At 41.4% G+C, this 23150-nt stretch overlaps 1 protein-coding gene across 1 annotated transcript in view; it reads left to right on the top strand.

The window, feature by feature from the left end:
- ap3b1a (adaptor related protein complex 3 subunit beta 1a) overlaps window positions 1-23150 on the top strand; it is a 250224-nt gene that overhangs the window by 200746 nt on the left and 26328 nt on the right. Inside the window, exon 25 of the mRNA XM_055631560.1 lies at window positions 6507-6604. Coding sequence (XP_055487535.1) covers window positions 6507-6604 — 98 coding nt within the window. The remainder of the gene's footprint in view (window positions 1-6506; window positions 6605-23150) is intronic.

Genomic DNA, 23150 nt, shown 5'->3' with positions numbered 1-23150 from the left:
ATGTCTCTAATGCCTTGGTCCATGAGCTTGGTGTCCCCAAAATAAGAAAGAAATAAAGAAACAAGGAACTGCAGATGCTGGTTTATTAAAAAAGACAATGTGCTGGAGAAACTCAGCGGGTCAGACAGCAGCTCTGGAGAACCTGGATAGATGCCGTTTATGGATCAGGACCCTTCTTCATACAGAGGAGGAGAGGCATGCCTTGAGGAGATTTTTCAGTAGTGCAGTAAAATGGAGAAACAAGGAACTGCAGATGCTGGCGGACACAAAAAAGACACACAGTGCTGGAGTAACTCAGTGGGTCAGGCAGCATCTCTGGAGAGCATGGATGGGTAACATTTAGGGTCGGGGGCCTTCTTCAGACTCAGACGAAGATCCCAATCCAAAATGTTAACTATCCATGTTCTCCAGAGATGCTGCCTGACCCACTGAGTTACATAAGTACTTTGTGTCTTTATTTTAATGAAAGATCTAGATGTTCAAATGGTCTTTTGGATATCTTCATCTTGGGCACCAGGTACTCTATAAATACCTACTGAAGCTGTGTCTATTGTGTGTGTTTCTGGTGTGAGAGAAGAAATGTTATGCAATTATTGCTCATTTGCCACTATAAGAACACATGGGCAAAGTTTCCATTTATTGTTGCCTTTTACATTGCCCCCAATAAAAGAGTTGAGTGGTCTTTCAAAACCTTTAAAGCGAGAAGCATTTTCTCATTGGTGAAGGTGTGGGTTCTTGAAAGCATCTATTTCCAACACTATCAGCATCAACAGCATCAGTCTGAAGAAGGGTTTTGGCCCGAAACGTTACCTATCTCCTTTGCTCCATAGATGCTGCTGCACCCGCTGAGTTTCACCAGCATTTTTGTGTACCTTCTATTTCCAACACTACCCTTCTTCAGAAGGATCTCGACCCGAAATGTCACCCATTCCTTCTCTCCAGAGATGCTGCCTGTCCCGCTGAGTTACTCCCGCATTTTGTGTCTACCCTGCATGGTGAAAACAGCCATGGCTTGCAGTGAGGGTTTCTAGATTTGTTTTCAGACTTGCAGCAGAGCTTTCTTCTCCTTTCTTTGTGACCCCACAGAGATTAATCTGTTTCTGCTGGGAGATGAACAATGCAGGTATGTGTATATTTCTGATAAAGCTCCTTGAGTCAAGCAGTCAGTCTGCATTCTGTTATCTCTACTGCTTAGCCACACTGACTTGTTATTTTGCTTTTAAGCTGTGCTTTCGATCCAATCTCATGATCACTTTGAAGATTCAGAGAGATACACCATAGAAATAGGCCTTTTAGCCCACCAGGTCCATACTGACAGTCACCTTTTTACATTAATCCTATATTAACCTAACCAAATTGTATTTCCTCCTTATTGTCTTCAATTCCCTACAAGATTTTCCCTACAGGAAAAATGTTCCCAATGTTGGGCGAGTCCAGAACCAGGGGCCACAGTAAATCCTTTTTCACCCAGAGAGTTGTGAATTTATGGAATTCCCTGCCACTGGCAGTGGAGGCCAAGTCACTGGATGGATTTAAGAGAGAGTTGGATAGAGCTCTAGGGGCTAGTGGAGTCAAAAGATATGGGGAGAAGACAGGCACGGGTTATTGATAGGGGACGATCAGCCATGATCCCAATGAATGGCGGTGCTGGATCGAAGGGTCGAATGGCCTCCTCCTGCACCTATTTTCTATGTTTGTATGTTTCTATTTTTTTAAGATTCTACACACAAAGGGCAATTTACAACGGCCAATTAACTTACCAGCCTGCACATCTTTAGGAAATGCGGGGAAATCCACAAGGTCACAGCGAGAACATGCAAACTCCACACAGATAGCACCCAAGATGAAGATCAAGTCTTGGTCCCTGATGCTGTAAGGCAGTGGTTCTACAGGCTGCACCACTGTGACGCCCTTACTGTTGGTGAAAGCAGCATGATCGCCATGTTTATTTTCAAGTTGTCAAGATGAGTTTATTGTTGTGTGCACAAGTATGGTGAGGTGCAAGTACAATGAAAATCGTGCTTGCAGCAGCACCAGACAACACACAAACACACGTCATATTTAAATGACGCACATTCGGCAAGACGGTAAAAAGAAAAAGCCTGCACAAAACGCAACACTGATGCTAAACACAGTTTGAAAAATGAAATTGTTTAATATGGTCCACTTTCACATCAATGCTGCCCTTGTTGCCTACTATACACCAGCTTTTGCACTTTGAAGTCATGGTTGCACGATTACCTGAATTCAGCACCTTAATGTTGAGAACAATCTGGTCACATGCTTTCACAATCAGGGCTACCAGGAGTCCTAGCCAATCCTGGTACCGTCACAAATAACAGACCACAGTGAAAAGCATACACAAAAAAGCTGGAATAACAGCGGGTGCAGCAGCATCTATGAGCGAAGCAAATAGGCAACGTTTCGGCCCGAAACGTTGCCTATTTCCTCGCTCCATAGATGCTGCTGCACCCGCTGAGGACTCCTTTTTTGTGTAAAGCATCTGCAGTTCCCTCTTAAAAGCAAGATATTGAAACCTTACTAGTAAAGGATGGACTCTAATGTGAAGCAACAAAGCAAGATAAAGAATAACACTCTCCTGTAGAGCAAGAGGATTGGTCAAACTTCTGCCAAGGTACTTGAAAGTTCAGCCTTGGGAGAATACTGCACTCGACTGACACTTGCCCTGAAAGCAGTAAACAGTGCACCCGTTTTTAGCTTGTTTTCTTCAATTGTGCAAAGCTGAATAATCTCAGTTTTAAAATTCAGCATTTCTACATCTTGATGTACAATGAGGTCATTCTACTCCTGGTGCATTTAAAAATATTGCCGTGCATCAGTCCATTTGTAAGATGAAAACCTAAAATCATGGGGCAGGGAAAGTTGGAAATCTCCAGACCATCACCATCAGTGCACTAATAAAAAATACTTCCATCCAACATGATCAAGTGCCCAGTTTGTGAACCTAATTCATACATTCTAGGCTCATTTGGCCCATCAAGTATACTCCGTCATTCAATCATGGCTGGTCTATCTTTCCCTCTCAACCCCATTCTACTGCCTTCACCCCATACCCCCCTGACACCCTCACTAATTTAGAATCTGTCATTCTCTGCCTTAAAAATATCCGTTGGCCTCCACAACAATCAGTGGCAAAGAATTCCACAGATTCACCACCCTCTGACTAATGAAATTCCTCCTCATCTCCTTTCTAAAGGTACGTCCTTATATTTTGAGGCTATGCCCTCTGGTTCTAGACTCTCCCATTAGTGAAAACATGCTCTCTGCATTAACTCTATCCAGGCCGTTCACTATTCAGTAAGTTTCAATGAGGGGTCCCCTCATCCTTCTAAACTCCAGCGAGTACAGGCCCAGTTTATTTTCAAACGCTCAATGCTAATTGGTGACTGCTGTGAGGAAAAATTGAGCAATATGTCACCATTTTGGATAATTGGATTTAGGTGGAGGACTGAACCCTCCAGTTCTCCAGCCAACAATGAGCCAATATCTGCTCCACCCTTCCTTGGTCATCAGCTGCCGGCCCTGATTTATTCTGGCATTTTCTACCAACAGTTGTTCCATATTTGACAGAGAGTTGTAATGTCATGGGGGATTTTCAACCAAACAGCCACGCAACTTGTAAATCGTGTGCTTGTTTTCACCAAACATTGTAGTTTAGTTTAGAGAGACATCGCGGAAACAGGCACTTCGCCCCACCGGGTTTGCACCATTAACACTATCCCACACACTGGAGGCAGATTTTACATTTACCAAGCCAATTAACCCACAAACCCGTACATCTTTGGAGTGTGGGAGGAAACCGAAAATCTCTGAGAAAACCCGCGCAGGTCACGGGGAGAACTTACAAACAGACCCGTTGTCGGGAGTGAACCCAGGTCTCCGTCGCTGCATTCGCTGTAAGGTAGCAAATCTACCGCTGCGCCACCGTGACTGCCCTAAATATTTAAACCTGCAAAATAAATTGGGACTTTGTTGGAAAAAATTGAGAAGAATGAAATGGTTGTATGGTCAGGTCGGGGGGAGTTCCCCCTGCCATGGGTACCATGTCATTCCGTGCTACCTGCTCCGTGGTCGGAGAGTCAGCGACTAAACCGTCTCCCCCACTTGGTTTTTCCAGTTGGGGGAGACGGTCCTGCTCTGAAATAAAATGACAATATTAATCTTTTGCAAACATTTTTTTTTAGAAATAGAATTTTTGGTCCTGCTGTGGTCCCCCAGCAGGACCAAAAACAAGACCTGTCAAAAGGGTGGCTGAGCTCCATGCGAGCCAACGGCCATCCACACTTCAGTAGAAGTTGCGATCACTGTCGTACATAGCATTGTAAGGCACCGTACCCAGTGATGTTTTCATCGATGATGATGATGATATATAGAACGAGACTTCAACTGAAGTTTCTTATGAAGGGTTTCCACTTTTGGGGAATGTGGATGAGGAGAGACCTGAGCAAAAAAAACCATTGAGCTTCTGGTGCAGTAATAAAAATCATTGCACTGCAGTTTTTAAATTATAGCTATCACATAAAATCAAGTGTTCATCTCATTTGGTGGGAGTGCAATAACACTGCTGCATGCTTCAGAGGACTAATTAGAACAAATATTTTGTAGTATATATACTAACCTATCAAGCGGTAAATTTACTCTGCATTATGAGGCATGCATCCATTTTTCAACAACTGCAACAACCCTGTTTTGATTAGCTATGTTAACAGCTTGAACTCCGAAAATTTGAATGTCAAACAAAATTTTTATCTTGTAAGACACAGTGAAAGGCTTTGATAGAGTGAATGTGGAGAGGACGTTTCCACTAGTGGGAGAGTCTGGGATTAGAGGCCATCGCCTCAGAATAAAAGGACGCACCTTTAGAAAGAAGATGAGGAGACATTTCTTTAGGGTGGGGGATCTGTGGAATTCATTGTCACAGAAGGCAGTGGAAGCCAATTCAATGGATATTTTTAAGGTGCAGATTGACAGATTCTTGATTAATAAGGGTGTCAGGGGGTTATGAGGCAGGCAGGGAATGGGGTTGAGAGGGAAAGATAGATCAGCCATGATTGAATGACGGAGTAGACCTGATGGGCCAAATGGCCTAATTCTATTCCTAGAACCCATGAACATGATTTCCTCTTGAATTGGTGCAACTTTTTAAGTTTTACTTGTATCACTACCTCATTTCTGTCTGATTTGTTCTGGAGTAATTTCATAAATTTGCATCTAACAAAGATTACCTATTGTATTCCTGAATATTGTAGCACAACTGTGTGTCTGTGAGTTTTGAAAATGGGATGGGACTTGAGTCTTGTTACATTTTTTGATTTTTGTCTCCCGCTACCATGCATTTCAGTGTTCCTGGACAACTATGGTCTGTGCTGTTCCGAATGAATAAAAATGCGAGTTTCCAAAGTGTAATTCTTTATTCCTCGTCTGCAGGAGAAATTCCAGATCAATGATTGGGGTACGCTGCTCTTTGATGGCTTTTAATGGCTTTGGCATAGACATCAAAAAGAGGTCTTTATTATAATGGTTTAAAGTGTGAGCTGAATGATCTAGCAGAGCTGTGACTTAAAATGTGATTCCATTCACAATACACAAGGCTGCCATCTCAAAATCTAAGTCGATATGAGCGGCTATCAACATGAATTTTTTTTTATCTGACATAACTAGCAAAATAAATTCTAAGCTGAATACTGTTATGGATATGAATACAAAACATAATGGGTTTTAATGGAAAAGCAGAGATATGTGACACCGCTTGTATTTTTATATTGATTTGAAACTTGGAGTGCACTTGTATGGCTCGGAATGTTGAAATAAAAGTTCATTTTATTCCAAAGTATTTGCTCATCTCTGAATACCGCTGCTCATCATGTTTGCCTTCTGGTCCCTCTGAAGAAGTATTGAATCTTCCAGCGAATTCGATTGATCTTTTAGCAGTGTAATCACAATTACTCACCTCCTTAATTGGCCTGCCTGAAATCAGAAAATGGAAACTGATCGGCTGTGTGTTCCGATCAATAACTTTAGAGCAATGCTAGCAGGGGCAGGGGAGATGGAGGTTACAGTGAGATCAATTGGCCTGAGGTGTCAATCATTGTGCATGGTTTTGCATGCCAAACACTTTGTCTGACTGTAGTGGATCTTTTAGATTTCTGTGAACCAAGAAGAGCCAGGAAGAGATGTATCTTTCTTAAAAATTCTATTATTATATCATAATTTTTTTGCCCTGTAAAGGCGTGACAATATTATTTATTTTAGAAATAGAATTGCACAAAAACATTGGGCTATCATAACTACCTGTTTTAAAAATTAACTATGGAATGATTCCCTTATTTAGCGCCATATGTCATAATGTGTTTGCTCTGAAATAACGTGACAATATTAATCCTTTGCGATGGGGTAATATGGGGTAAATAATGGTATCAATATATACTTTGGACATTAACTGTTCATATTTGATTCATAATTTCATAATTTCTAATATTTTACAGTACAAGCAATGACCATTTTAGTGTGAACATCCAACCTCCAGTCGGGGAGCTGCTGCTACCGGTCACAACGTCTGAAAAGGATTTCATAAAAGAACAAGGTAAGGAATTAGCTGATTATTTGCATGATGCCGATATGGCCAGAATTTATTATTCAACCCTAACCACTCCTCGATAGGTCACTTCAGAGGATACTTAAGTAGCAACCACAAGATTCACAAATAAGTTTAGTTTTAGTTTAGTTTAGAGTTACAGTGTGGAAACAGGCCCTTCGTCCCAACGGGTCCACGCCGACCAATTATCACCCGTATATTAGTTCTATCCTACACACTAGGGACAAATTACAGAAGCCAATTAACCTACAAACCCGCACGTCTTTGGGATGTGGGAGGAGACCGGAGCACCCGGGGAAAACCCACCTGGTCACAGGGAGAATGTGTATACTTCGTACAGAAAGCACACGTAGTCAGGATCGAACCCAGTCTCTAGCGCTGTAAGTAGCAATGTTACAATACTTACCTTCCGTGGTGCTGCAGTTCTGCCACTGGCCGTGTGCGCGAATTTGGCGCCTTTGAGGGGGAGGGGGGCGGGATTAAAATCCAGTTTTCTACCGCCTGTCTGAGGCCGATTTCCTCGGGCTGCCAGCTGTTGCAGAAAAATCGTTCGGACTTCCATTCCCGATTTTTTTTTTTAAATATAATGATTATATTAAAATATAAAGCGACTTTTAACGCCGTCAACGCCTGCAACGTGACGGATCTCACGTACGGGACAAAACAAAATGTAAGTTTATTTTACATATAAACTTGCTTCTTAGGATGACTTTAATCAAAATTACTTGGCGAAAATGTGATTTTGGCCCCATACGAACCGGCAGTGTTTTTCCTGCCGATATGGGGTTCAAATTCAAAGCAAATGCAACGTTCCAATCGATTGCGTTCCAGAAGCAAGATGATTAAAATGTCCATTTTCTAAATTGTCTATATTTTGTGTTATTCTCTCTGTCCCCATGATCATTATTTTTAAACTAAATATTCACAACAGTTTGAGTTACATGTATTGTGCAAAAAACAATAATTTGATTATATTTTGGGTGGATATTTCTAGATTAATTTATGGGAATTAAACATTAAATTCCTTCCATCTGGGATATAAATTCATGACAGTGAGATTTAAAAATCATGTTATATTGTGAGTTCTTGTGTGAATGGGATTAGTTTGTTGTTTGGATACTTAGGCTATTTAAAAAAAAAATCCTTTTCTTAAGAAATTGAATCTACAGGACATTGTTAATGGGAAAATAGTGGACAGAGAGGCATGTCATGCGTGGTTTGAAGAGCAAAAACTTGTAGTTTACAATGCCAGCATTGAAAAGTTGAGGAAAAACAAGGTGTACAGATTTGCTTATTGGTTACAATCTGAGGAGTATGATGATGCTACTGATTATGATATGCCAATGTACCAGCTAGCAACTGATCTTCTCCATAAAGACTTGGTCTATTGCTAGAAATTGTAATTTATTTACCTATTACGGATTTACAGCATATAATACAATAATATTAACGTTCTGATCTTGAGAATATCACATTTTTGAATTTTCAAGGAATCTGGGTGTTTATTACTATATCCGTCACAACGGTCAATTTTGTAATTAGCTACAATTAGGTAATTAACTAATTATATGCTTTAATTTCAGGTCATCCAAGTAAGATGTTTTATATTTTCAGAATGCTTCAATCTATAATAACTGAAAATTTCATTCAGTTCTCTTGATTTTTAAGAAAGCTATGGGCTTTTGACTGTCCTCGATCACGGCTTTTGTGTTAAGTCAATGGAAAAGCAATAGGGAACAAGATGCTAATTTCCGAGTATGAAAATGGCCATAACCTTTTTAATACTGAAGATATGAAAGCGAATTAGGTGTCAAATTAATCTTCTTTTTATGCTTTATCTGATGGAATAAATTGCAGACTTATTTTTAAAATCGCAAAATGTTTTAACATTGTTGCTGTAAGGCAGCAACTCTACCACTGGCCCACTATGCCACCCATGTTACGAAGGCAGGTTTACTTCCATGAAGGAACTTTGTGAGCTGATAATTTTTTTAGATCAATCTCTGTGCTTCATGGTCGCAATTAAGTGCACACCCATTCCCCCCCATCACTCTGCCCCCCTTTCCCCTCGTCTCCGTCTGCTTTCCCTTCCACCTTCATCCCTTCCTCTAGCTCCACATTACACTCCTCTTCTCTCGTTATCTTACACCCATTTGTCTCATTTTTCATCTCTAGCCTTTGTCCACCCCTTTGCCAATCAAAAACCCCTCTCTCACATGTATTCACCTGTCACCTGCCAGGCTTTGTTCCCCCCCCCCCCCCCCCCCCCCCCCCCCCCCCCCCACACCTCTCTTCCAGCTTTCTCCCCCATTAATACAGTCAATCTAAAGAAGGGCAGTCATGGTGGCGCAGCTGTAGAGTTGCTGCCTTAAAGTCTTCAATCTCACCCAATGCCATCGGAGTGGCAGAATATTTTCCGCGTGTTATATTCTTATTTATTAATATGATGCAAAATAGAGATATTTGTGCCAAACCTTTATCGACATTTGTAAGCCTTTAGTTCTAGGTGCTCTGTTAAAGTGGTGTGTCAATTATTTAGAGATGGTGCAGAACAGATGTACTACAATGGTAGAATATCAACGATAATGCACTTGTTTAGCAGAGAGAATGAACAATCTATGTTTACTCTCCTTCGAGAAGATGGAACAGTTTCAACATGATCAATGAAATTGTGTCCTAGTACCAAAAGGTTCATTAATTATAGCAGGAAGATTTATGGTGATTGAGAAAATACCAAAGGGAAAATAAAGAAGAATTCCTCTTGAGCAGTTGGTTGTAATCGGGAATGCGATGCCTGCAAAAATGGTTAGTGTGAGTTGAATAGTAACATCAAAAAAACAAACAGACCGAGTTTACAAGGGAAAGTCTTAGGAACTGGAATTAATTTCATATTATATTCATCAAATTAATTTGCATCCATCAAAAGCATGAGGGGCAAATTTGGTCTATGTGCTGTATCATTCTTTGATTCAGTAGCTTTTGGTTTCTCTAGACGGCATCTGATTAGCAAAATAATCTGGTTTTGAATTTACATTTTCTTGTATATTTGCAATCTGTGCCAAATTCTTTCCCAAAAAGCAGTGTCCCTTCTCCAGGCGATCCATCAATGACATTGCCAGTACTTTTCCCCAAGTCCTCCATGGATAACAAAAGATGGGATCTTAGAATACCTACACAGTAGAACTCCAGAGCACAATGTATGTAGTGATAGAAACAAAGTGCTGTGGGTAGTCAGCAGATCAGGCAGAATCTGTAGAGAAAGAATTAGCATTTCAGGTCAAATATTTTCATCATAACTGGAAAATGAAGAAACAATTGTAGATTGAGTTGCGGCTGTGGCGAGTGTAGGAAGCAATGGAGAGAACAAAGGTATAATATATTTTCAAATCGGTCATCTTCAAATACTGGGTGCAATGAAACAGCATAGAATTCTATACCATATAATTATGTTGGCATAGTTATGTTTATATTAATGAGCAAGACATAAGTCTTTTTTAAATTTGAAGAAGAACACAGCAAAATTACTGTTGCCTGTAACTGCAGCGTGCAGATAAATGTTACGCCTTTGGTTTAGATTTACGTGAAATCTTATATCATTGTAGAAGGGATATATAACCAACAGCTGCATGGTATGAGGTGATGGAATTTGGAGCATATGTTTTTTTCTCATCTTGTGTTTGACCAGTTGAATGACATTGAATTGGTTCTAAAGGGTGAGTCTTTATGGACATCAACAAAAGTCATATTTTTAGAAAACTGTATATGTATAGTTGAGGGAATGAGCAACAGTTTGAAGCATTCTGAAGCTTATATATTTAGATGGATTTTTGACAGGTTTCCTAAATTGCGTTTGGCCTCTCCCATTACCGGTTCTTCGCAGTGAAGGAAGGATTGATTTAGAGATGAATACAATTCTTAAAATGGGACATCTATATTAGAAACCAATGTTCTTCTCTCATCGTGATGTAATAATACAAGTGATCTTATAATGTTCATGGTTTGTTTCATTTTCCTCAATGCTTTCCAGAAGATTAATAAGTAATTTTTGAGAATTGGTTGAAAAATATTAAAATGCCTTATTAAATTATTTGATTTATACGGTAATTTAACCCATCTGTTATAAAACAGTAACTCTCTGACACCAGCATATATATCCGTTTGTTTTCATGACCTGTTTACATGAGCTTATTTCAGTGTCTTGTCATCCAGTTAATGGGGGTGGAAGGAAGGGTGCGTATGAGCCTTGAATGGCTAAAATCTCATGGGCAAGTTGGCCTGACTGATATTTCCCCAATCATTTTCCCAAGAGAGTCGAAGTCAGTCCTTCCAACTAATCATGGAGGCCTTCATATGTTTTTACCAGAAACTGCTTGGCCAGTAGTATTAACGGCATTCACAAATAAATATCTGCACAATAAACCCTCCAGAGTATAAGAATGAATGTATACTGGTAGATCAAATGAAAAGGAAAACTCAATTGATTTAGGCACTTTGTATTCAGATATTAAGTCAGCCTATTATGGAAATTGTTAAATGTGTACAAAAGCTTTATAAATGTATTCTTTTGATCTAATTTCCATACAGAAATCCTACTAAACATCTGGTATAGTTAAATTAATTGCATCTACATTTTGAACGTGCAGTTCCTTTTCTCTTAAAATATGAGTGAAGGTGTGGGTTGAGAGAGAGAGATGTGTTTAAAAATGCTTTATTTCCACAGCATGATCTGCAGATGAACATTTTCCCACCATTAATGCTTTCGCCCCCATTCATTTGTTAAGCAGCGCTGGAAATATGAAATTAATGGTGCCTATTAGAAAAAATGATATATGGTCCTTACAGACAATCTTACTAACATTGCCTTTCTTATTCTTTTGCTGGCAAAAGCTTGTCTTTGTGTTTTCCAGTACTACTACAATGACAGGTGAGTGCATGTGCGGCTGCAAAGTCTGCTCTAAACTATTATCTGGAGCTCTTTATTTTAAATGCTTTACAAATGTAGGAAAATATTGCCTGCTGAAGATTTGTTTTCTCTGTGTGCTTTTTTTTTGGTGCGCTGAGGTTTTTGGTTACATTTTGTTTGCTTTTGTTGTAAGTGAGCCACTTTTCTGATTAGTCAAACAGAACCATCAGTTCACAGAAGAAGGACTCCCTGGGAATTGAAGTGAACCTCGATGGAGTTGTTGCCAAAACTCCTTTGTCTTTCACTATTTTCCTTCTATGGTTGTTGATTCCTTCTGTGAGTAAATGTGGCAGCTATGTGCGATGTTTAATCGACCAGAAAGGTTACTCTGAATAAGGTTTTTCAAAAGATATGTTTTTATGCAATATTCCTAATGCAGCGGCATCACTGAGTGGTAGTCGATCTATCTGCGAACACTACGTTGGGATTTCAAATATCAACGCACGCTGCTGATAAATTGATCTCCTTCTGCTTATGGGGATTATTTAAGCAATTGTTTCATTCATTGTATGAGCTCCTGATCCAATCTGTATAGCATCCAATTATAGAAGACTGCCAACATTTAGCTGATAAAGATGTGTACTAAATAATACCACAGTACAACGGGTTACCATGTCCTCCAATAAATACTATACTAGGTCGAAACAGGATATTCCTGTTTACTATTCTCATTCTCTTTCATTACCCAGCCAGACATCCTGAACCAACCATTACATTTATTGGCAAATTAGTAAAGTTTATCAAGATTTAACTGCTTTACACTTGTGGCTTCAGTGCATTTTCTCCATTTATTTCAAGTAAATGAGGAAAGTTGTAACTGGCAAAAAAAAAATCGTGTTCTTCGGCATTTTAAATTAGCTCAGTATTTGAATCAAGTGGACTTTTAAATCTAGAATGGGACTATTGCACAATTCTATATTGTACGCATTGTATGGAACATTTAAAAATCTGAACACTTTTCCCTCTTTAATTCTCTCTTCAATGGGAGGAGCATTATGCAATGTATAATCTTTAATTTAATTGGTCCTATTTCTACTGCACCCCATTTTCTTTTAAGCGGTTCATTCCTTTCTCTCAGTTTCACCATCTCCATTTCAGTTGATTTGGCCAGTTGATTATGCCTGCGCTTCTGATCTGTCTTTGCTCACTTAAAGGTTTGCCTCCACAGTGGGAAATTCCCTTGTTGCATACCCCGTCTCCCAGCACCAGTGTAGAATTCTCCTTGCGTTTATCTTCCACTCCGTTGTCTCTGCATTCAACACATGATCCACAGTATCAGATCCGTACCATTAGCTGGCATCTTCCCATCCATCCCACCCCGAGTTCCTTAGAAACTGGCACCCACGGCACCTTCCTGTGCTAACACAGCTTGCTGATTTATTACTGGGGGGGGGGGGGGGGTCATGATATGATTGATAGACTGGGAGAGGTAAATGCAGTTTAATTATTGCTCTTTTCCTCCTCTCTTTCACCTCAAATCTTTCCACCATCTCAAACACTGCTCCATTGTAAGACACAAGTCCGGTTGTAATTTCAATTGGGGCACTATATGTACTGGTCATGATATGATCTCAAGGATGGGGGAGGTCACTTTGTTGGATTAATCTGAAGAAGAGTCCTGACCCGAAACGTCACCTGTCCATGGTCTCCAGAGATGTTGCATTACCCGCTGAGTTAGCCTTTAGAGATACAGCGCGGAAACTGGCCCTTCGACCCACCGAGTCCAAGCCAACCAGCGATTACTCCGTGCACTAACATCCTCTGCACTAAGGACAATTTAGAAATTTTCCAAAGTCAATTAATCTACAAACTTTGGAGTGTGGGGTGTAACCGGAGCACCTGGAGAAAACCCACGTGGTCACAGGGAGAACTTACAAACGCCCTACAGACAGCACCTATAGTCATGATCGAACCCGGGTCTCTGGCGCTGTAATGGGCCTGTCCCACTTAGGCTTCTGTAGGAGACCATGCAGTCGCCACGTGTTCGCGGGTGGTTGCCGTGGAGTCGCCTTCATGGTCGTGAGGAGTTCCCGCATTCTGGGAACTAGTCGCGGCCTCATTATGGTCGCCGTGAATTTTTCAACATGTTGAAAAATTAGCGGTGACTAGAATGAAGCCGCCATGGAGAGTAGCGAGAATTCTCGTGCCGTAGGTGGGTCGCCAGGAGGTCCTGGTGGGTTGCCAGGAGATCGAAGGTTCGCGTAGGTTGTAGCTGGTGCTGACCGGTGAATTTCATTGGGGAAAAAAATCGTAAGCAGTAATTTTCAGAACCAAGGATAACTGACTGATAATGTTAAATGTCCGCCGAGCTTCACAGCCGTGTAACTCTGGCTTCTTAAAAGTTATCTCCACTCCTTCTTCCCCCCCTTCGCCCTCTCCCCCCCTCTTTTAAAGGACTTACTGTACACTGTGCTTTAGCCGTCTTAATTACAGCGCCAACCTTCCTGTTCATCGCAGTGTCTGTCTATATCACCTTCGCTTTGCACCGTGTGAATTTCACTCAAACAGTGCTCCCCCCCCGCTTGCCCTGTCCCCGCCTGCATAACGGGCTGGTGAAGGTGTGTGTGTGTGTGTGTGTGTGTGTCAGCCGCTGTTCCAATTTTGTGTTCTTTTATCACTTTGTTGAGCATCTGTTTAGTTGCAAACATTATCGTCTTTTTTCTTTTTAATTACCCTATTCTAATCTATGCCTCATTCACTTTTCCGATAAATTTCACAAAAGTACAAGAAATCATTTTTGGTTGTGTCATTTTGCGGCCTTCCAGACTGAGGTACAAATTTCAATTGAAACTAATGGTGCTCATTTTGGGGGCAGGAACTACTGATATGTATGCTGTTCTCCATTACAGCTCCTCTCACCTCTGTGTCGTCCTATCACTAGCCTTCCTTACTCTGCACACAATGCTTCTTGTCATTTAGTCATCTAGGGCAGGGCAGAATATCACAGACTTTCTCTTGTGCTGTTATTCTCTACTGCCACCCTTTCGTTACCTACATACTTAAAACTAACCCTTGCTGTCAGTTCTGACGTGGTCTGTAACCATTAATGTTAATGTTTATCGTTATTCGTTATTACTGATACGCCCTCACTTCCTAACTCCCTTTATATCCTTATTAGTTTTTAAATTATCGGCTTAAGCATCAACTTTTGAAAGTTAGAACGAAAAGATGTACCAATTTTGTTATGTCCACAGTAAATTGCTTTATTCAACAGTTCTACACTTCTCACTTCTTGGTATCCATCTGTAAAATTGTAATTCCATTACAAAGGTTTTTGTTTAATGCCGAGCAAGTTCATAAATGAGTTTAATCTCGGCGTGCTCGCTGTGCCAGTCAACTGTTTCCGATATTAAAAATTTATATTCACCAATAGCATTAAAAGACTGAACACGTATTTTATTTGAACGTTTTGAATTAATAGTTTTTCTTGTATTTTGGTCAAATATTGTCTTTTTAAACATCAAAGCACATTTAAAGCTTTCTTCGCCACTTACCAAAAATACCATCAGTAGGTTCTGGGAATCTGTAAATCAAGATTTGGGTTAGTTTTCCACCATTAGATTCTTCAAAATCCTCTAATGTTTTTAACGTATGTTAATCTATATGGACAGCTCCTCCATTGAGGCTGACATTTGTACAGGCAGGGAATCGGTGGCAGAAATAAGCGAATATAAACTTTGCTTTTATATCATCAAGCTATCTTAAAGCAGTCACATTTGATGCTCCTTAATTGTAGTGCACTCTTTCTTTCCAGGTTCTTTTCCACCTCAGCAATCAAGACAATACATTTGCTTACCACGCTGCTCCTCTAAGTGTTCTACTCCATGTAAATTAATCTTGATTCAGTTTACACTGTCATGCTGAGTGGTACAAATTGCCTATAACAATAAAACGGCACGAGTAAAAGGCAGATTGAATGTGCGCCTCACTTGATAGGATGTTACTGTGTTTTATGCCAATACATTAGCCGAAGATAATGAATCTTCTGTTCTGAAAAGCATGGTATAGTTGATTTTTAATTTTACTTCAATGGAGCAGTACCTTGTCTTTTAAAGAACAAGTTAGGCAAACCATTAATGACAAGAGCGTTAAGGTTAAATATGAAGCATTGCATTCACTTGTCTGAGTGCTATCCATCTTTCCATTTACAGGAGGTTGACAAAAGTACGGGCTTTGTGCAACATTTCCTTTAATTACATGCTGAGGGAGCAGGCTTTTAACATAAACATGGTTACATTAATTTATTCAGTCTTTGCGCTGAATAGAGCTTAATGCTGGTGGTTTAAATCGTGAGTGCAGAAATTTGTAGCTACCTTTATACCGAGCTCGCCTGCAACTAGTGAATGCTAAATGTCTGCGCAATCTCTTTTTTTCGACCAATGCATATGAAACGCTGAGATTTACAAAGTGTTAAGGCAACATTCTTGAAATCTATAAAGAGCATATTTTTCTTCTGACCTGTTATGTTTATGTAAAATAAATTACCATGCAAGTTAAATTTAAGGCTTTTAAATTTTAAGATTGTAATTTGCAGCAGGGTGGTGGTGTCCAAATTATTTTTGTCTTCTCTTGTCTGCTGTTAACCGTTCAGGTAGATAAAAGCCTGGGCTTGCACACATTTGTTCATGAATTGCCTGTCCAAATAATTGGAGTAAAATTTAAAGCTCTTATCCGATTTGTGTTCATTTTACATGGATTGAACCATGGGGATTATACTTGTTACAAGATGGTCAGTCTCAACAATATTCTACAGTGCCGACTAAATTTGTTCAAATGCATGTATTCAAAGCTGCAGCTGAGAACAGTGGCTTACCAGGCTTGTTATTCGTGTTGATACATCAAAAAAGCCCGTGATGCATGCAATTTTTAATATTATATTCTTTGGTGAGTTTTATTAATATGTTTTATTAATGCCTTCCCACCATTTTATATTGGATTTTTATTTGGATACATGTTGGGTCTCTGTTGTCGTCTTGGGTAATCCTTCGCGATTGAGGGTGACTTGCTTCCAGTCCAGCTTTGTTATTTCTGTGATGATAATGGGGGCAATGTTGAAACCTCCTTCATCGATGGCGCCTTGAATAGCCTGTGAGCTGGTGCACTCCTTCATGCATTTACACAGGGCATTTGTGTGTTCCTTCTTCAAGGGCTTTAGATTCTCGGTGCCATTCTAAATGCTGCTTCTCCATTTTGTCAGGTGATGGGAAAGGTATTGTGTTTAGTTTAGACTTGCAGCATAGAAACGGCCCTTTGGCCCAGTAAGTCCACGGTGACCATCGAGCACTAGTTCACACTGGTTCACTTTCTCACCACTCCCTGCACACTGGGGGCAATTCACAGAGGTCTAATTAATCTACAATCCACAAGTCTTTGGAGTGTGCAAGGAAGCCGTAGCATAGAAACTTAGAAAAATAGGTGCAGGAGTAGGCCATTCGGCCCGTCGAGCCAACACCGCCATTCAATATGATCATGGATGATCATCTAAAATCAGTACCCCGTTCCTGCTTTTCCCCCATATCCCTTGATACCTTTAGACTAAAGAGCCAAATCTAACTCTCTTGAAAACATCGTGAATTGGCCTCTACTCTCTTCTGTGGCAGAGGATTCCACAGATTCACAACTCCCTGTGTGAAAAAATGTTTTCTCATCTCAGTCCTAAATGGCCAACCCCTTAAACTATGACCCTTGATTCTGGACTCCCCCAACATCGAGAACATTTTTCCTGCATCTAGCCTGTCCAATCCTTTAAGAATTTTATATGTTTCTATAGGATCCCCTCAATTCCAGTGAGTACAGGCCCAGTTGACCCATTCTTTCATCATATGTCTGTCCCGCCAACCCAGGAATTAACCTGGTGAACCTACGCTGCACTCAATAGCAATAATGTCCTTCCTCAAATTAAACCAAAATTGCACACAATACTCCAGGTGGAGTATTGGCCTCACCAGGGCCCTGTACAACTGCAGTAAGACCTCCTTGCTCCTAAACTCAAATCATCTCGCATTAGCTTTCTTCACCACCTGGAGGAAACCCATGCAGTCACAAGGGGAACATGCAAACTCCACATGGACAGCACCTGAGGTTAGGATAGAACCAGGGTGTCTGTCGTTGTAAGGCAGCGGCTTTAACAGCTGTGCGACTGTACTGCCCTAATATGTTACCATTTTCCGCAGAATGATTGGAGCACATCCTTCTATCTATTCTGCTCTACATCTGGTAAACTCGTCCCATGACAGAGCTCAGAATGGAATGTTTACCTGGAGAGTCTGACATAGATTGACGTGTCCATTGAATATGGGCAATATTGCAAAAAAAATTGTGCTTTTCAGGGCCTTGAGGCGCCTACTGTAAGTTGTTCAGCTGCCAGAACCCCACAGAAGGTCACTGCCGCCCAATAAGCCATGCGTTTTACCATCGGGTTTCAAGTCTTGATCTTCACAAACCCTTTTTCTTCAACTGATCATAATCTGTGATGATGCAATGAAAACATTGGTAAATTTAATTATCAATATCGGCCAATACTGGGAGGTGGCTTGCAAGATAGGAGCGGTAGTCCACATTTTCCAGAGTACCATAGTGAACTTTATTGTCAGAAGACAGTGTTATACAATGGAGACAATAGACAATAGGTGCAGGAGTAGGACATTTGGCCCTTCGAGCCAGCACCGCCATTCAATGTGATCATGGCTGATCATCCCCAATCAGTACCCCGTTCCTGCCTTCTCCCCATATCCCCTGACTCCGCTATTTTTAAGCACCCTATCTAGCTCTCTCTTGAAAGCATCCAGAGAACCGGCCTCCACCGCCCTCTGAGGCAGAGAATTCCACAGACAGGTTGATAGAGGGTGTTATCTTGTGTATGTTCATTGTAAACCCACTATTAGTGTATTACTCAACTGATCACAGTGTTAGTGCAGTTCAGAGCCAAAAACTGCAAACTGCTTTGAAGAAGTCCATAACTTCTCTACCATCCATGACTTTAGGATTTCTCTGTTTAATCTTTTTATGGCTGCCATTGCCCATCCCTAATTGCCCTTAAAATGAGTACATTGTTCAGCCATTTCAGAGCCAGTTAAGAGTCAACAGCCTAGAAATTCTTCCACAAGACTCCAAGAAAAAATACTGCTGTGCAGTTGAAAATATATTTCACATTTCTAGGTGTTTCGGCACCAGTGTGAAATTTGCCACTTTTAATAAGTGAACAATTCATAACCAACTTGCTGACCTCCCGGTGGCTCAGCACTTCAACTCCCCCTCCCACTCCGTCTCCGACCTCTCTGTCCTGGGTCTCCTCCATGGCCACAGCGAGCAGCACCGGAAATTGGAGGAACAGCACCTCATATTCCGTTTGGGGAGTCTACATCCTGGGGGCATGAACATCGAATTCTCCCAATTTTGTTAGTCCTTGCTGTCTCCTCCCCTTCCTCAGCCCCCCTGCTGTCTCCTCCCATACCCCAACCTTCGGGCTCCTCCTCCTTTTTCCTTTCTTGTCCCCGCACACCCCCGCCCCCGATCAGTCTGAAGAAGGGTTTCGGCCCGAAACGTTGCCTATTTCCTTCGCTCCATAGATGCTGCTGCACCCGCTGAGTTTCTCCAGCTTTTTTGTGTAACCTTCGATTCTCCAGCATCTGCAATTCCTTCTTAAGCACTTGCTCATCAAACTAGTTGGTTTGAAAAATGACATGGTTGTTTTGAGAAGAATGACTAACTCCCAATCCCTGGAACTGCATTCTTTAATAATAATAATAATAATAACTTTATTTATAAAGCATTTTAAACAACTGCAGTCGCCACAAAGTGCTGTACATGAGAACTCATGGACAAGAAGTTATTACAAACCATTAAAAACCGTAAAACAAAGGACTATAAAACAGTAAAAATTAAAAGACATTAAAAGCACTAAAAACAGGAGCAATGTCTCAGCCATTCTTTGTTCTCTCTGAGACCTGTGAGCTCCTGCAAACTCAAATAGACAGTCGAGACTATATTGCTAGTCATGATTCTGAGAGTGACAGACGATTGACATGGAGTACTTAAGGGGAGCTAATTAGGATAACTAGAGTCTCAATGCTGCGGGTTTATTTTAGAGATATAGCATGGAAACGGGCCCTTCGGCTCACCGAGTTTGCGCCGACCAGCAATCCCCGTACATTAGCACCATCCTACACATCAGGGACAATTTACAATGTTTACCAAAGCCGATTGACCTAAATAACCTGTACAACTTTGGAGTGTGGGAGGAAACGGAAGCACCCGGGGAAAACGCACGGGGAGAACGTACAAACTGTGTACAGACAGCCCCCCCTAGTCAGGATCAAAGCAGCAACTCTACCGCTGCACCACTATCTTGGGAAAGGGCACGGAAGTTGGTTATTTATCCTTCCATTGACTGGACAATATAGCGAAGAGGACAATGGTGCATCTTTCCAGGGCCTTGAGGTGCCTATTGTAAGCTGTGCAATAAACCTTGAGTTTTACCATTAGGTTTCAAATCTTTATGTGTGGTAAGGAACTGTAGGTGCTGGTTTACACCAAAGATTGACACAAAATGCTGGAGTAACTCAGCGGGACAGGCAGCAACTCTGGAGAGAAGGAATGGTGATGTTTTGGGTCGAGACCCTTCCTCAGACCATGATTCGGGTTTCAAATCGTGATCTGCATAAAACCCCTTTTTGTTTAAATGATCACAATCTATGCTAATGCAATGAAAGCCGTGGTCTGAGACCTGCGACCTCCTGGAAACTCAAAGAGACAGTCAAGACCATCCCGCTAAGTCACGATTCTGATCACTTTCAGCTTCTAAGGCATAGGATCATTCCAAGCAGCTACTGTCAATCTCCACCACACTTTACTGCTCTTGTCTGCATTTAAAGCTCCATTCTCAAGATAAAACTTTGACTTCAAGTCCATTGCAGCAAACATTGCAGCTGCAAAAAAAAAATCCAACCATTCATAGACAGCAACAATTTGTAATTACTCCCTACAACGCTCCTCCCCCAGCAATTTCGTGCCAAGAGCACATTGCTCTGACCTTGGAGAGTCTGCAGGGCCCTTATTTTGCACAAAGAACGTCTCCTGCAGGTATATTTCTTCACCCAGGGCCGGCACAGTGGCGTTGCGGTAGAGTTGCTGCCTTACAGTGCAAGAGACCAGGGGTTTGATCCTGACCACGGGTGCTGTCTGTACGGAGTTTGTACGTTCTCCCTGTGACCGTGTGGGTTTCCCCCACGATGCTCCGGTTTCTTCATACCATATAACAATTACAGCACGGAAACAGGCCATCTCGGCCCTACAAGTCCGTGCCGAACAACTTTTTTTCCCTTAGTCCCACCTGCCTGCACTCATACCATAACCCTCCATTCCCTTCTCATCCATATGCCTATCCAATTTATTTTTAAATGATACCAGTGAACCTGCCTCCACCACTTCCACCGGAAGCTCATTCCACACCGCCACCACTCTCTGAGTAAAGAAGTTCCCCCTCATATTACCCCTAAACTTCTGTCCCTTAATTCTGAAGTCATGTCCTCTTGTTTGAATCTTCCCTATTCTCAAAGGGAAAAGCTTGTCCACATCAACTCTGTCTATCCCTCTCATCATTTTAAAGACCTCTATCAAGTCCCCCCTTAACCTTCTGCACTCCAGAGAATAAAGACCTAACTTATTCAACCTATCTCTGTAACTTAGTTGTTGAAACCCAGGCAACATTCTAGTAAATCTCCTCTGTACTCTCTCTATTTTGTTGACATCCTTCCTATAATTGGGCGACCAAAATTGTACACCATACTCTAGATTTGGTCTCACCAATGCCTTGTACAGGTTGCCTTGTACAGACGTACAGGTTTATAGGTTAATTGGCTTCAGTAAAAATTGTGAATTGTCCCTAGGGAGTCATGTGTGCAAGTGTAACGCGGGGTCACTGTTTGGCACGGTGCTGTATCTTTCTGTTAAAATAAACTACGCTAAACAGATATCAAATTTCCTCAGATCCAAGCAAGAGCACCAGTCTCAACCCCTTCCCTCCCAGAGGTATCTATTCATTAAGTAACAACAGTACAACAGTTCCCTAGCAGTTAAAAGAACGCTGCATTGTGATATGTCCCTTGAGAGCATCTACTTTTACATCCTTCAAGCTAAATACCAGGAGCCCCCCCCCCCCCCAAATCTGGCTCCACCAGTCCATCATCCCTTGCCCCTCTTTAGACCATCTACCAGTTCCCATCTCACCCTTCCTCTTCTTGTACTGCCTCTAAACCCTCCCTATCCATCTACCTGTCCAAATGTTTTTCAAACATTGTTAACCTGCCTCAATATGGCACCGTGTTCCATACACCCCCCTTCCCCAGACAGTTTCCCCTAAGGTTCCTATTAACTTTTTCCCCTCATATCTTAAGCCTGTGTCCTCTAGTCTGCGATTTGCCTACTGTGAATAAAAGACTGTGCATCTACTCTATCTGTTCTCTTCGTGATCTTATCCACTTCTGTAAGATCACTCCTCATCCCCCTGTGTTCCAGGGAATATAAAGTGCCTGCCTCACCTCCCCCTACAGCTCGGGCCCACAAGTTCTGGCAACATCCTTGTAAATGCCTCTTAAATGTTGCTGTTGTATTTGCTTCCACCACTTCCCCTGGCAGGGAGGGGTTCCAGGCACCTACAGGTTTATGTACAGGAAGCTTGCCTTGTAAATCTGCTTTAAACCTTTCCCCCTCTCATCACAGTCTTTAAGAAACATCATTGATTTATTTGATTTCCTTTTGTCAAATAGGCAGGGCCGGATTTACGTATAAGCTTCACAAGCTTAAGAGGGCCTCGAGACCTAGGGGGGCCTCAGCAGGTCCGGATTTACCTATAGGCTTCATAGGCTGATTGGGAGGGGCCTTACATAGGGAATTGGAAGGGGCCTCACAAGTGGAATAGCCTAGGGCCTCTCTTCATCTAAATCTGGCCCTGCAAATAGGACTGCAGAATTGCATTGCTCTACACAAGGCACATATAGGAGGGACTTAAAGAATTTTATCTCCAAGCTTTTTTTTTTGGTTTTAACACTCTTCTTATACATGAATGTCAGTTGATTTATAAAATTCATGGTGATAGGGAAATAATAATCTAACATGGTGCCGGCTCTGATTTATTCTGAACCTTTTCATACCTCTAATTTCCCTTGCCCCTGACTCAGTCTGAAGAAGGGCCTCGGCCTGAAACGTCTTCTGTTCCTTTTCTCCAGAGATGCTGCCTGACCCACAGAGTTACTCCAGCATTTTAATGTCTGTAATCCAGCATCTGCAGTTCTTTCCTGCGCATCTAATATAGTTTTGTGATTTGGCAGCATTGCTTTACTGCATTAAGTACCCTTGTTGTGTCTCGGCTTACAGTGTTCACATTTGGAGACTCAGTTCCAATCCTTCCTCATATTCTGGTGTAACATGTGGCACCCGGACCTGATATCTCATTAACATAGTGCAGAGTTCATGCTTGGGAGGCTTGCAGGATCGCAGTTGGATACATTGGGTACAAGGAATAAAGTTGTATCATGTCTTAATAGGAATAATTGAAGCTTACATCCATGCTTG

Source organism: Leucoraja erinacea, chromosome 3 (genome assembly GCF_028641065.1).
Source record: "Leucoraja erinacea ecotype New England chromosome 3, Leri_hhj_1, whole genome shotgun sequence".
NCBI lineage: Eukaryota > Metazoa > Chordata > Chondrichthyes > Rajiformes > Rajidae > Leucoraja > Leucoraja erinaceus.
Note: the sequence above shows the minus strand (reverse complement) of the source record. Positions and strands in the feature narration are given on the sequence as shown.